Below are 15,167 nucleotides of genomic sequence, written 5' to 3' on the forward strand. Positions count from 1 at the left end.
TGGGTGGGTAGGGAAGTGGGGGGGAGGATATGGGGGACTTTTGGGATAGCATTGGAAATGTAAATGAGGAAAATACCTAATAAAAAAGAAGAAAAAAAAAGAAAAAGAAAGGAAACTTAAATTTCTAACAGGAGATAAACTATCCAAAGTCTCTCTATTGGTAAAGGCATTCATTGAGGCCAACTGGGAATTCTGACTCTCCCCCTACACCTTTAAACTTATCTGTAGTGGCAGATACCTATTTCCTTTCATGTGTCATCCATGGGTCTAACTGCTCCAAATGCTGATCTGAGCCTTTGCCTGTGGTATGCTGCCTTGCAAGAGCTGGAAGGCAGCCATGGTGCTTCTTTGTCTTGATCAACATCACACTGAGACTTGTGTTCATACAGGTTCACTTCCCCAGCAGACAGTCTGTCCTTCCTTCCTCCCTCCCTCCCTCCCTCCCTCCCTCCCTTCAATTTTCTGTTTCTGACTACTGTCCAGATTTGTTTCTGTGACAACTATACTTTCTAAAAAGAGCATTCTACACTTGTGGGATTCAATTAGCATCATGCAGCATGCACTTAGCATACTGCACTTGGCACAGTCCAAGGTATCATCTACTACTTTATTGAGCCTGCTTTGGCAAAGATAATTTTTAACCTTATGAATTTCACATTTCCTGGTCTCTTTTAGCACTCCATTCTTTTCGAATCCTTTGAGCATCTGGCTGTATTAACCACACCTCCTTGAAAATGGACTCCCCTGGAAACAATTCCCTAATTCTACTTTAAACCCCACCATCCTCTTACTCATCCTCCACCTTAGCACAATCCTTAGATATTAGAATTCTCCTGTGATCTTCCTGTTTCGTCTTCTCAGTCCTTCCTATACTCTAGGCTTCAGTTCTCGAGACTGACTACTTAGCTGTCAATCTCTGTACTGTCCAATTGTCTTTGATGTCTTCTAACTATATTTTTCCGCTTGACACTGGGTATCTCAGAGTGAGAGCTCCCAAATTTCTCCAAAACAAACAAACAAACAAACAAACATGTAACAAGTCAAGCTCATTTTATATTTCCTTAAAAGTTACATCTTCTTCCCTTCTTGGCAAGTGGTTCCAGTGTCTGCTGGGCATTGTGGGCAAGAAGACTCTCGAATTTGCCTTGGTTTTTTCTTAGCTGGGCTCAGTCCTAAAGTCTCAGTATGTTACATGTCCCATCCCTTTATCCCTGTATCCCATCACCGATGCCTGCCAAGTCCAGCTCTTTATCATGTTTAATGCAACATCCTCTCAAATGGTTTCTCTACCTCCAGGGCCTTAGATTCTGTCATCAAACTGATTCTCATTAAATAGGATCCTTAATATTGGCATTTTTCTTTTTATAAAATTTCAGAGATTTCACTAAAAGCCAGTTTTCAAGGCATTGATAGTAGAGCCAGATGCTAAAGTTAAGGTCCAAAGACAGGCTACTGGGTTTAAATTCATGACATTATTAATAACCTTTCCCAAGTCAGGGTCTATGCTGGAATAGGTCACATAGAAAATGTTAGGATTCTGCCTAAGCTCCACCCCACAGTTACCTGGCAACAGCCAGGTAGGCCTGGCCCACTATCAGAGGAGCTGTTTGCCCCCTCCTCTCTCTCTTGTTCTCTTACTCCTCTCTGTCCTGCCCCCTTGCTCCCTCTCTCTCCCCATTCCCTGCATCCCTTTCTCCACATGGCCATGGCTGGCCTCTACTTCTCTACTCTTTTCCTTCTCTCTGCCTGCCTTTCTCTGTCTCTACTACTCTCTTAACTCCCCTCCTCACACCCTGAATAAACTCTATGCTATACCATCTCATGTGGCTGGTCTCTCAGGGGGAAGGGATGCCTTGACAATGGGCCCACCGAGGCACCCCCTTCCCCCATACCTCACCACACCTCCATAGAACGTATCTTAATATTTATTTTTTATGATCACAACAGAAAGACCTCAGTGACCACTACTCTGGCCTAAATTTCCAACCTGAATCTTCAGAACTGCCTTTCATTTCTATTCTTTCTCCTCAGAATCCCACTGTCTGTACTCAGCCTATGTTACCCTTTTATCCAGAATGTTTCTGCCTTTGGCCCATTTGGGAAACTTCCAGTTCTGATTTTTGTTTGCCAGTTTGGTCTTTTTGAGATTTTTTTTTCCCCTTCACCTAGTCCTGGGAACCAATCCCAGGGCTAGGCAAGTTCCTTACCATCCAGCTAAACTTCAAGCCCCACCTAGCAAATTTCTATTCAGTCATCCTTCAAGGTTCCCTCACCCCTGCTATCTTAGTCTTCCTTAAACAAGTGTTCCCACACCCATGTTCCCAGATGTCTTGCCATCAGGGCACTGACCACTGAGCTATAGACTCACCACTGCCTCACTGCTTCACAGTGAACCCTTCAAAAGCAGAGACTGTAGTATTCATTTCACACGGCCATGCTCTAACTCAGCACTTGCATCACAGTTGGATGCTCAATAAATCTGTGTTACACAGACAGATTAATAGAGCTTTTCCTGTTTGTGGTATTCAATTAGACTGTAGCTTTATTATCAGAGCAATGTGTGAGAACACAAGTTAATACATCAAAGAGCATAGCAGCTTTCAGTGTCACAACTGAAGTTTGATTTTCTACTGAAATAGTGTATATAACACATTGCCTGTAAAAAGATATAGTTGATATTCTGTCAACATCATGGTTACCTTTGGTAAAAAAATAATTTGTAAAGATCCATTCCATATCGTTTACACACCTGAGCATTCATCACCCCTTAATTCCCATCTGCCTCTTCTAAAAGAGTTCAAATAAGTTTTCACTCATTAGCTTGTTTCATCTGCCCATTCATCTCCTTCACACCATCTTAGACAATTAGTTAACACAACAGGAGAAAAATACCCAAGTCCGTTGTATCAAATAATTTAAACTCTCAATTTTTTTTCTTGAGAGTGGAAACATTTTTATTGTCTATCAAAGCTGTACCCCAACTAACTTTTTAAATCAAAAGAGCTTGCAAAATATTTTGTGCCCTAATATTTTCCAAGAAACATTAAGCAGTAGGCAGCAAGATGTGAAGTGAATTCTACAGCAGGATATGTTACACCACTGCCATTTATCTTTATAAGCTTTCAGTCAAAATGAACTTACAAGGAAGCGAGCTACTTAAAAAGGCAACAAATACCACGCAGTGTGTCCTTGTCAGCAGGCAGAGCACTCCATACCTGTGCTTCTCAGAGAATTCCCATATGTAGTAGGAAGACTCACCTGGTGAGTTCTGGGGAGATGATACAGGGGAGCCACGCGGGGACTGACAGTAGCTGGGGTGGAGTAAGGCATGAGGAGGCACATATGACATTATCTCTTCCTCAAACAAGCTAGGAAAAGACATGGAACAGAGGATATACGTTAGCCAATGAGGCCAAGTAAACTGCTTCCACAGTGAGGAGGAGGAGGTCGGATTCTATGAGGGCTTTCTTGTTTTCTTCCATCGTGATTTAACAGGTAGTTTCCTTCCATAGTTTCATACTCAGAGATATCCGTGCACAGGTAAAATATAGTTCTGTCATAAACATTGCTAAATGTCTGTAAGTATTTATTATGCTTGAATTTTACCTACATCCTCAATCAAAAATATTATTGTAGTCTGATATCTGTGTGGATACACAAAGGTTTAGGATATTCGTTTTGCTGGTTGTCTATCAGGCCATTCTATGAATATACTAGTTTACTATCCCTATCTCTTTCCCCAACTTCCTGCTTTTTATTACCAATGGCACCAAGAATGTTCTCTACATGGTATCCCCTGTACCTGTGAGTTTCATAGTGTGAATACAGTTCATACACAAAATCATATTTGTTCAGTCAAAGCACATACCCACCCAACCCACCCTGACCTCTTCACCAAGCCCTGTAATTCAACTAGCATTGTGGCTAGTTACAAACTGACACATAGGCTGCTGTTCTACCAAACTTTCACACTGACATCTTATATGTGGTTAAAACATCCTCAAAAAGAAATGGCTTCCGTGGATTTTTGTGTTCACTGATAATGCTTGACTATATACTAAATTACCATCACACAAAGGTAAAATATAAGGATAATGGAATTTCAGTTCAAGTGCAGACATGAGGTCTCCTACCTTAAAAAACAAACATATATTATTTGAATTCAGTGCTTCACGTAGTTTAATATTTTTATAAATGTTATTCTAACACAAACCTATATTTCTACTTATATTTTTAAATATGTACATAAATTTTTTTCATTATATGTTTTTTTAAGATGATGAAATTTTCTAAGTGTTTAATCTATTAAGAATATAAAAATATTTCATTTGGAGATATGACAAAATTAGAGGCTAGGGTAATGGCTCATTTAGCATTTGCTGTCCTTATAAAGGATCGGAATTCAGACCCCAGCACTTACGTGGTGGCTCACAACTACCTGTAACTCCAATACCAGGGGACCTGATTCTTTGGCCTCTGTAGGCATTGCACACATGTGATACATATTTACATATGCAGAGAAAACACTCAGACATGTGAAACAGATACATAATTCTTAAAAATATAAAAAAAACATTTTTAGCCTTTTAGATGGAGCACCAGAGAAGTTGTCTCACCAGAAACTTTAATGAGACAAGAGTTCCTCAGCCTCAGCTGGCATCAGATGTTTTGGGTTCTACAAATGTCATGGAAAACGGTGGCTCATTGTACAAAACTGCACGTATGGTCACCACGGTCTTCCACACATGTATTAATCAAATACTCTCTAATTCCCGTGTGACGCCATGTCATTGCCTTGCCCAGGTTCTGCCTTGCCCAGGTTCTCTACTTTTAAAAATAACTGAAAGCCATTCTTCACCTGCTCATCATCTGTTGCCAATTTTGCCCTTTCGGTTGGCTACCTTTTTCATGCCTTTCAGGCATCTTTTGCTATACAACTTTAAAACTTTTTATACATCCAAATTTATTAATTACTTCCTATTTTATATGTCCAAATTTATTAATCACTCGATAAACCTGATACAAGTACATTTTAAATCAAATCAGTTATTGAGAGTATATAGGAAATGAATAATCAATAACAAATTCAAGTCATTTACATTTTTATATTTTATAATAGCAATAGAAAAATACCTTTACATGGGTTTAAAGTGTTTTGAATAATATCCTAAAGCTACACAGTCTCTCTCACACCTTAGTGAACAGATAATCAAGTACATGTTTACCGGGACTAATTCTCTTCTTTAAAATATAAAACACCAAGGAGACACAGATTCACTTAGTATGTGGCAAGCACACTCTTAAGCCTTTGACTGAAATAAATTTAAAGTAAAATACAGAAGAACTGAGAATGTGAATAAACAACCCCCCATTTCCAATAAGTAGTAAATATTATTTATTAAAGACAGATAGTATATTGCTTCATTGCATACTATTAATAAATACATTTAATAAATGAAATGACAGTCAAGAACTAAATGCACAACATGCCATAACTGTAGAATCACTATGTGTGAGTAAATTCTCCAACTTCTTCAAAGGCCCTTTAGTTTCAGTGAACATACTTATTTCCCCAAGCAGGTGAGGAAGTAATCTTGCTCTTTATTTGTGAGATCCTTTTACATATAAGAAACTCATGTAGACTGTGGTAGTTAGCTATAATTAACTAAGATATTTAAGACTTACCATCTAAAGACTGTTTCACTAAGGAGAGAAGAAGATTGAGACTTGTAGCCAAGGCCACGCCATTTTAAAAAGCTTCTCCCTTTTGGTTTCTGGGCAGTGAGACCACAGCAATCCTCATTCCAGACATATTTTCCTAATCCTGCCTCTCCCTCTGCTGACACCTGACAATGGCTTCCCGGGGATGTTTACCCACCACAAGACATTCTTTTTCTTAATACTCAGCTTTCATCCTTTACTCCCTGTAATGGCTGATTTCAGACTCCTCCCCAGTCTCCCCTTCTGCCCTATACTGACTTTGGTGCATAAGGCAGACTTTCCATCCTTAGGGATTCTCCTCTAGAGACATTAACCCCCCCACACCCCCTCACCCCACATTAAAAGTCTCTACTGTCTGAGGTTGTTTGTTCCCTGTTTCTACTTCTGCCCGCCTTTCAGAGACATATGAGTTTTGTTTTTCTATTACTTTATTTTTATAGAAACATCCTATTCTTGCACTAGCAGATCAATAGTGTTCCTGACTATCTGGCAGGCTATACTATTTCTAGAACTCAGTACCCGGCAGTTAAAAGGGTCAGCCACCTGCTAGATTGAGAAGTGACACACCCTCCTCAAAGGTCTTAAGAGTCAAAAGTTGGGGAGTGATTGAACCCTTTGGAATCTTGCTTTCATAGCAACAAAAATGGACACAGCTTTTCAGCAAGATACAGGACAACAGAGAGAGAGAGAGAGAGAGAGAGAGAGAGAGAGAGAGAGAGAGAATTAGAGTCAAGGTCAAGACCAACAGAAAACACACAAGCCCAGCCTGGTCTACAAAGTGAGTGCCAGGGCAGCCAGGGCTACACAGAAAAACCCTGTCTCGAAAAAAAAAAAAAAAAAAAAAAAACAAAAAACAAAAAAACAAAAAAAAACCCCCCAAAAAACCAAAAAACCAAAAAAACAACCCAAAACCAAAAAATAACCAAAAAAAGAAAACACACAAGCCTGGTCACTGTGGTGGGCTCCTTCAATCCCAGCACAGGGAGGCAGAGGCCGGCTAGACCTCTGAGTCTGGTCTACAGAGTGAGTTCCTGCAAAGACAGGTCTATACAGAAAAGCCCTGTCTCAAGAAAAAGAAAATAGCAAGAAAGCAAACATCACAAAGCCCTGTGGCATTGTTTAGCCCTCAGGGATAAACACAGCATTGCCTGAGGGGTGTTGATCCTATGGAGACCTCCAGGGCAGTTTCCCAGCCACTGGATCCTGCAAAGCATTTTATTTCTAATTTGCCTATAGTTGAGGGTTGATGTCAAACATGAGAAAGTTTTTTTTTGTTGTTGTTGTTGTTTTTTTTGTTTTGTTTTGCTTTGTTTTGTTTTGTTGTTTAAAAAAAAAAAAAAAAAAACTTAAACCGGGTGTGGTGGTGCACACCTTTAATCCCAGTACTTGGGAGGCAGAGGCAGGTGGATTTCTGAGTTCGAGGCCAGCCTGGTCTACAGAGTGAGTTCCAGGACATCCAGGGTCACACAGAGAAACCCTGTCTCGAAAAACCAAAACCAAAACCAAACCAAACCAAACCAAACCAAACCAAACCAAAACAAAACAAAAACACAAAAACAACAACAACAAAAAAACCCTTTATAGTTGTCCTTCCAAAGTACTCTGAAATTTAAAAACTGAAACATTGTAACCATCACGAGTGGCAATACAATGGGTCAGTTCCACTAAGCGCCATGAAATCCGCAGAACCATTGACCAAACCTTAAACTCTTAAAAACCATAAAGTAAATAAGCTACTCCTGAAATCAGCAAAAGGAGAGAAAGCACATTTTGGAAAAGGAAAAGAAAAAAGTGGAAAGAAAACTGAAAGATGACTGTTTGGTTTCAGCCTGGGACAAGGGACTGAGGTGCATATTTTCTATACCAAAGCAGACCTGGTCTCCAGGTTCTCCCAGAATCCCTCAGTGCCTACCTGACATATCCTGCCCCCAAACCTGAACTTTCCAGCCCAAGGGCTGGGCTGCCCTTCCCCCAGAGGCTCATCCCTATATAACCCAGACATTTTTGGATTCTCCCTTCTCCCTTCTCTTCTCTCTCTGCAATATGCTCCTTTCTCTCTCCTTCCTGTATGGCAACTTCTGTGACCTTGGTCCTTGGGGCCAGTGAACTCCCTATTAGAATGCAGCTTCCCAATAAACTCATCTTTATATAATCTAATCTGGTTTAAACTGGCTTATTATTTTTGGTACTTATTAAGTGGCGGGAAAATAACCCATCAATGACCTCTCCTCTGCCCCAGGGTAAGCTGCACGTACTTCTTCGGTTAACTTCCGTTCTACTCTATGAGTGTGGTATTTGATTTGTTTGTCTGTATAACCTTTTTGTCTCTCAGCAGTGTAGAAGCATGAGTAAGCTAATCTTAGGAGTACCCGATGTAATCCGAAATAAATTACCCAGAATCGATGTAATCTGAAATAAATTACCCTGAAAGCTGCATCCTAAATTTTCAATATGACGATTTCCTTAAGACTCTGAGGAGAAAGGAGGCATTTTACGGCTACCAACACTGTGGCATATTATTTTCAAAAACATCCCAAAGTATCTGACAGCAGGAGGCTTTCACCTGAGGGCCCAGTGTCACATACCTCAGTAACATGACAAGGTCTGCATCGCTTGAGAGCCGCACCAATCCAGGGGTCCCTTCCGTTCGGATAAATTGGATCTTCTCCCTGTTGAGTCAAGGAAATGGTACAGATGTCCACGATAGGCTTTGGGGATGTAACTTATTGGATAGCCATATTTTCTATCATGGTTTGGTACTTAATAAGTGTCACGGTGCTATGGGACTTTAGGAATACAAATCCCCAAAGGGCACACTCCTTGCTTTTGAGAACACTGCTGGGATGAAGTGGTTGAATGCTTGCCTAGCATGCAATAGGCCCTGAATCCATCCCCAGCACTACAAGAAAAAACAGCCAGGCAGTGGTGGCACACGCCTTTAATCCCAGCACTTGGGAGTCAGAGGCAGGCAGATTTCTGAGTTTGAGGCCAGCCTCATCTACAGAGTGAGTTCCAGGATAGCCAGAGCTATACAGAGAAACCCTGTCTCAAAAAATAAAAAAGTAAAAAGTTAAAAAAAAAAAAAAAGTACAAAGCAAAACATACAAGGAAAGGACCCTGTGGGCAACAACAACTTCTAATGTTGGGAGAAAACAATTATTCTGCCACCTAAATAGCGTCATAGACAGCACTATTCCAGACAGTAAAACCAATCCCCTTTCTGGGTTAAGGCCACCTGGGAGTTTGCTTCTAAGCAACAGTTTGAAAGGATAACTCCACTCTCTTTAGAAAGCAATCCCCCCAGATTTATCCCCTGCCATTCAAAAGGTATGGGTACAATATCCATCTGTTTTCCTGAGGATAAACCTGTAAGTTACATGTGATACAAACAGTACCTGTGACTGTGCTTATAGCTTCAGTAAAATAAAAATAAAATAAAAAAAAATAAAAAAGAACATGGTTATTCTAAATAATGAAAACCTGAAACATTTTTAATTGCTAAGACCGGGAAAGTAGATATTGTGTATAATGTAGAAAAGTAAATAGCCCTCCCACACCAGATACAAAGCTTTGGATGGAGATACAGATCAAAGAGTGCTTGCCTGTTACATGGAAGGCTTTGGGTTGGATCTGTAATATAGTACACACACACACACACACACACACACTGCCATGATATGCTATTTCTGCCATTAACTTAACATAAATACATGTGACAACATCTTTGGATTCACAAATCATCTTCATGTTCATATCTTAAACTTTTCATATGAACATAATTTTAATAAAACATTTTCTTTCTTTTTTTTCTAATTTACATCATGTTATTTCAGAGCATTCTACAGTAATGCCTTAAGATGACAGGAAAAATAAAAGTTTAAGCTATGGCACTGAAACCATTTCATTTGAATATGGAAGCCAAACATATACACAACTTTACTGTGAGTGCTAAGAACTCAGCATTATGAGACCTGAAGCATAAAGCAAAATGTGTCTCTGGTTACTCATCTAGATTTAGTTCTTAGAGCACCTTAGCTCTACTTGGTATTTTTACCAGTTCCATTGTACCTTGGGTTCATAAGATCCAAGTCACCTTAATAAGATTCTTTACTGAGTTGGAAGCCACAAGGTTAACTGCCTGGATGAAAAATCCCCAAACACATAGAAACTGACTTGCCTTTAGTCACAGTTTACAGGGCTAGAGTACAGGGTTCAGTCTCTTATTTCCTCTAGCTAGATCCATCTTATGTTTATAAGTGTAGGAAGCATCTAACCTTTATGCCCTTGATGGTTTTGTGTGTCAATTTGACACAAGCCAGAGTCATCACAGAGAAAGGAGCCTCAGGTGAGAAAATGCCTCCTTGAGATTGAGTTGTGAGGCATTTTCTTAATTAGTGATCAGTGAGGGATGGCACAACCATCCTGTGACAGACCTGAACCTGGTTTTGGGGAGGATTATGGAAAGACTTTGGAACTTGCAGCTAGAAAAGCCATTGCCTGTTGAGATCTCAGTGGAAAGTTCTGTAGGATACTGGAAAATAAGAATGTTGAGAATAGTACAGAAGATGGAGGCTTGGCTTGTGACGTTTCAGAGGGGAAGTTTAAAGACTCTATCAGGGCTGTTGCTGTTTCAGTGTAAGATTCTGTGGTTCTGGTTAGCTGGGGCTGAACAATCAGCTATGATTAACAAGATACCAGAACTACTAAAGTGAAACTTTTTCATTACTGGAACAATTTATGCTGGTTAGCTGGAGCTAAGCAATTAGTGATGATTACAAAGATATCAGCATCACTGAGGTCAAATCTTCTGGGAAGTGTTTTCTGAGAGCACAGAAAAGCTGAGTTCCAGAGACAGCCAAGATTGTACCTTGTGTTGGCAGCCAGATTTGGTACTGTGCAAGAGTCACCCAGGTGGTGCCAGGTTTGAAGGCATCATGGAGAGTAGCTGAAACCTGGCACTTTGAGAGGGCAGGAGAGGACACAGATGAAGATGCAGCCTCAGTGGCAGTTGAAGGCCCAGGACTGAATGGAGTCATGAAGACAAGTTGAGGTTTGGCATCATGAAGAGAGCTTATGAGATGCTATTTGTGAAAGCACAGCCCAATTACAGCAGAAGACCCCAGTGATTTGAAGATGCCAGTACCATGGGGATGACCACCAAGAACAGCAGTAGCAGTGGAGTGGAGGCATCCAGAGCCTGGAAGACAAGCTGTGTGCTACAGAGGGCAGAGCTGGAGAAGAGACCCAAGCCTTTGGAGGAGCCCTGGAGATACGTGGATCCAGACCCTGGATGACTTGGATTTAATTTGATTGTCATGGTGCCTTGATTCTTTTTTCTCCTTTTGAAGTAAAAAAGCATTTTACTGGAGTCCACAATTGAGAGTCTTTGAATTGTAAAAGACTATCAATTTTTTTTTTATTTAAAAAGCATGACCTTTAATTTATAGAGTTTTTTTTTAATCATGGTAACATATGCATAATTGCTACCATTTTTTTTTTAATCGTCCTAACTTTCTCTGCTGCTTTGGTCCTGGTGCTACTCCACTTTTTTTTTTTTTTTTTTTTTACATCTTTTCCTCAATTACAATTCCAATGCTATCCCAAAAGCCCCCCATACCTTCTCCCCTACTTCCCTAACCACCCATTCCCATTTTTTTGGCCCTATCAATTTTAAAAGAGATTGGATACTTTAAAGGGACTGAATTTTTTTTGTTTGTTTGTTTTTCGAGACAGGGTTTCTCTGTGTAGCCCTGGCTATCCTGGAACTCACTTTGTAGACCAGGCTGGCCTCGAACTCAGAAATCTACCTGCCTCTGCCTCCCGAGTGCTGGGATCAAAGGCGTGCGCCACCACGCCCTATGGGACTGAAATTTTAATGGGCTTGAATTTGTAAAGACTGTGGGACCTTGAAAATTATTTAGATCTTGGGGATTAATAAGAAATGAGGGTTATGGCTTAATGGTGATGTGTTTTTGTGTTAATTTGACAAGGATCAGTTGCACTGGCTGGTTTTGGGTGCCAACTTGACACAAGCTAGAGTCACTCGAGACCCAGCTGTAGGGCATCCTCTCAATTAGTGATCAGGCAGGGAGGGGCCAGCCCATGGTGGATTGTGTCATCCCTGGGCTAGTGTTCCTAAGTTCTCTAAGAAGGCTGACTAAGCAAGCCATGGAAAGCAAGCCAGTAAGCAGCACCCCTCCATTGACTCTGCATCAGCTCCTGCCTCCAGGTTCTAGCCCTGCTTGAGCTCCTGCCCTGACTTCCTCCAATGATGGGCTGGAAGTATCAGCCAAATAAACCCTTTCCTCTCCAAATTGCTTTTTAAAACCCCAAGACACGTTACTATCTTTAAAAATGTTTATTTTCCATCCTGTATAATCAATAAGAGATTATGGAGACATGAGACTTGGGCATTTATTTTTTAAAAACATGCTTATGATGCCAGGTTCCCTGCAAAGTTACTCTACCTTGAAGATCAGAACCAGGGAGGTCATTGTCCCACTAGTGTTAGCATCATATTCTAAAACACAGGATGGCAAGGCCCATTATCTGGTGATTTTTTTTTTTTATAAGAGAACTAAGTGTTAGCTTAAAAAAAAAACTAAATTGGAAAAAAAATTATTTTGTAGAAGAATAAGCAGTTCCTTAACCAGTTCTTGTGTAAGGATCATTAATAATATGCTTTGATTTTGAAGCTATCTTTAACAAATACGGACTTTATCTCTTCAGTCCACCATCACAGTGAGGAGAGACAAATGGAACAAAAGCAAAAAAAAATCAAATAGGCTCGCACTGTCACGAACTCTGGTCACCTGAATTGGACAAAGTGATGGTACCGATGCTACGTTCTAGGCCTCACCATGGCCTATAATGTTCTGTAAGAAGAACACCGCACCACTCATCTGAGCCACAAGGAAGATATAGTGAAGGGAAGAAAGGAGGTTGGTGTCAGAGTAGGATGCCAGTGGGAAGACTGCTTGTCCACATACTAACTACTAGGCAATGAAAACAACTGGTTTGATTTTCAAATGAGAACATACCAGAGGTGGTGGGCTGAGACTAGCTTTCTACCAGGCCAGTAGATTTGTCGCAGCAACAAGCTTCCAGGACAGAGCACTAGAGAGAGTGCTATCCATTGCATTGGTTCTCTCTCTCTCTCTCTCTCTCTCTCTCTCTCTGTCTTTGGATTTTTCCAGACATGGTTTCTCTGTGTAGCCCTGGCTGTCCTGGAACTCTCAATGTAGACCAGGCTTAAAGAACACCACAAAGTTTGTCTGTCCAGGAGCTTATAGTGCAATAAAAATCAAAAGCAATATTAAAATTCCATAAAGTACCCTGTCTATGTAACTGAGTTTTGGTTTAGGCCACGGACATAGACATGCACCTAGCCTAGAGGTCCTTTAGAGAGTCTTTTTAAGTAAAAACAAGAATGACTTTAGTTTGTTGATGATTCAGAGAATGGCCAGGGTTGAGGATGAGAGGAAGAGACAATTAAGCAGTCTCAGAAATGGCCCATAATTTCCAAGAATGAAGAAGGAACTGCTCTTTGGTTATCACCGATTTGCCCAATGTCCTATAGACCAGTGTTCCTCAAACTGCGACCTTCATCTACTAGAGATCTACAGACAAAAATCCCAAGTCCTGCTGGAAGTTGTAAGTTTCTTCTCATTTTGGTGACCAAAACAATGGAAAGGATAGAGCATAGTTTGGATACTATAGATGACAGGCATGACTGTTTCCCACCATGTGACTTCATGCTGCATGATATGCAGCTACAAGACAAGTGCTTAACAATTAGACACAAACTCTTCAAATGCTAGTGACCAGGACTGTCACTTACACCACCAGGGCCTTGGTGCCCATTTTCTGCTCATGCACAATTCTCTTACTGATTGGAAAGAGAACTTTTTTATTGCACTATTAATTTGTATCATGAAGATGATCAAGGGAAGCTATATAATATGCATTGCCACAGGCTAAAGAGAAAACAAAGAGATGAACTTAAAACGTATATTATGCAGTTATGCTAAATGTTGCATGAAAAATGCCATGTCTTATTCTATGAAGAGCTTTGCAGTATGCTACAAATAGAAAAGTGGTGAAATTCACACACCATGAAATGCATTCAGTAACATCACTATTGTATTTGGAGTTGATAAAATGAGCTAATTCAGGCCAAATTAAAGTGTACAAAGGTAGTTTATTGGGGAGCCACAAAATTAAAGTATACAAAGGTGGGTTCATTGGCGAGCTCTCCAGTGGGTTCACTGGTCTCAGGGAAGGAGGCCAGGGGAAGTTGCTATGGAGAGGGAGACAGAAGAGAGAGGACAGAGAAAGAGCACACAGGGAGAGAGAGGAGCAGAAAGACCTAAATGTCTGGATTATAAAGGGAAGACCTCCTGGAGGAAAGGAAACCCGAACCCTGGGCTGCAAAGTTCAGGATAGAGGATGGGCTATACCAGCCATGCCCTATAACAGGTGGGGACTGAGGGATGCTGGGAGAACCTGGAAGCCAGGTCTCCTTTGGTTTGTAAAATATGCACCTCAGCTATTTGTCCCGGATCTGAGTCCCAACAGGGGCACTCTAAATAAACTGGCAGACTAATACAAGTCAGCACACACAAGTAAGTTTCTGTTGTGGAGGGAAGAGATGCCATGATAATGCCAAGGATTCATGCCACAACTATCAGAATTGAACCCAACACAAGGAAAACAAAAGACAAGGGTCTAAGCCAGCATGGGAGGCAGAGGCAGGCAGATCTCTATTAGTTCAAGGCCAGCCTGGTCTACAAAGTGAGTTTCAGGACAGCAAGAGCTATACAGAGAAACCCTGTCTCAAAAAAAAGACAACACACCCTCTTTAACCTCCCCCCAAAAGGACAAGTGTGTCTTTCAACTGATAATCTCAACATTGATGATTTGACTTCTGAAAAAAAAAGTCTCAGATAAAGTATTAATTCTATTGCCTTTGGGCAATTTTATGTTTACACATTCTTAAGTTTCTTCAGAATAAAAGTGGCTAAAGTCAACATGACTGACCTCCAATACTTCTTTTCCTTTTAGAAAATGGGATTTGGCTCATACAAATTTCCATAAAGCTATTTAGCATTTGGAATTAATCTAGTTTGAACATGTTACTAACACATTTGACTGCAATTATAGGATTCTGAATATGACTTTATCATATCGATTCAAGTTTATTCTGTTAATGTAAAAAGGTGAAAGATCCTGTGTCATAAAGAAATTCTGCTCAATCTTAGAGGTTCATAACAAACATTATAAATTACTTTTGAGGTATGAGTCTCTGGAGGGCAAAAGTCCTTCCTCCTGAATGCCTCTGCCCACATGCTCTTCATGGTGTTTCCTGCACAGGAGAACACAGTAAAATACAAATGAGGCACGTGATCGGCCAATGCTAAAATGGCAGACTCCTAAAAACCTTCACT

General features: G+C 40.5%; 1 protein-coding gene across 5 annotated transcripts in view; it reads right to left on the minus strand.

The window, feature by feature from the left end:
- The window catches only part of Hecw2 (HECT, C2 and WW domain containing E3 ubiquitin protein ligase 2), a 374,063-nt gene that overhangs the window by 51,796 nt on the left and 307,100 nt on the right, over positions 1 to 15,167 (minus strand). For all 5 annotated transcript variants that reach the window (XM_021160080.2, XM_029476576.1, XM_029476580.1 and 2 more), the window contains 2 exons: positions 8,307 to 8,390; positions 3,259 to 3,368 (listed from right to left, as the gene is read on the minus strand). In XM_021160080.2, coding sequence (XP_021015739.1) covers positions 3,259 to 3,368; positions 8,307 to 8,390 — 194 coding nt within the window. The remainder of the gene's footprint in view (positions 1 to 3,258; positions 3,369 to 8,306; positions 8,391 to 15,167) is intronic.

This window comes from Mus caroli, chromosome 1 (assembly GCF_900094665.2).
Source record: "Mus caroli chromosome 1, CAROLI_EIJ_v1.1, whole genome shotgun sequence".
NCBI lineage: Eukaryota > Metazoa > Chordata > Mammalia > Rodentia > Muridae > Mus > Mus caroli.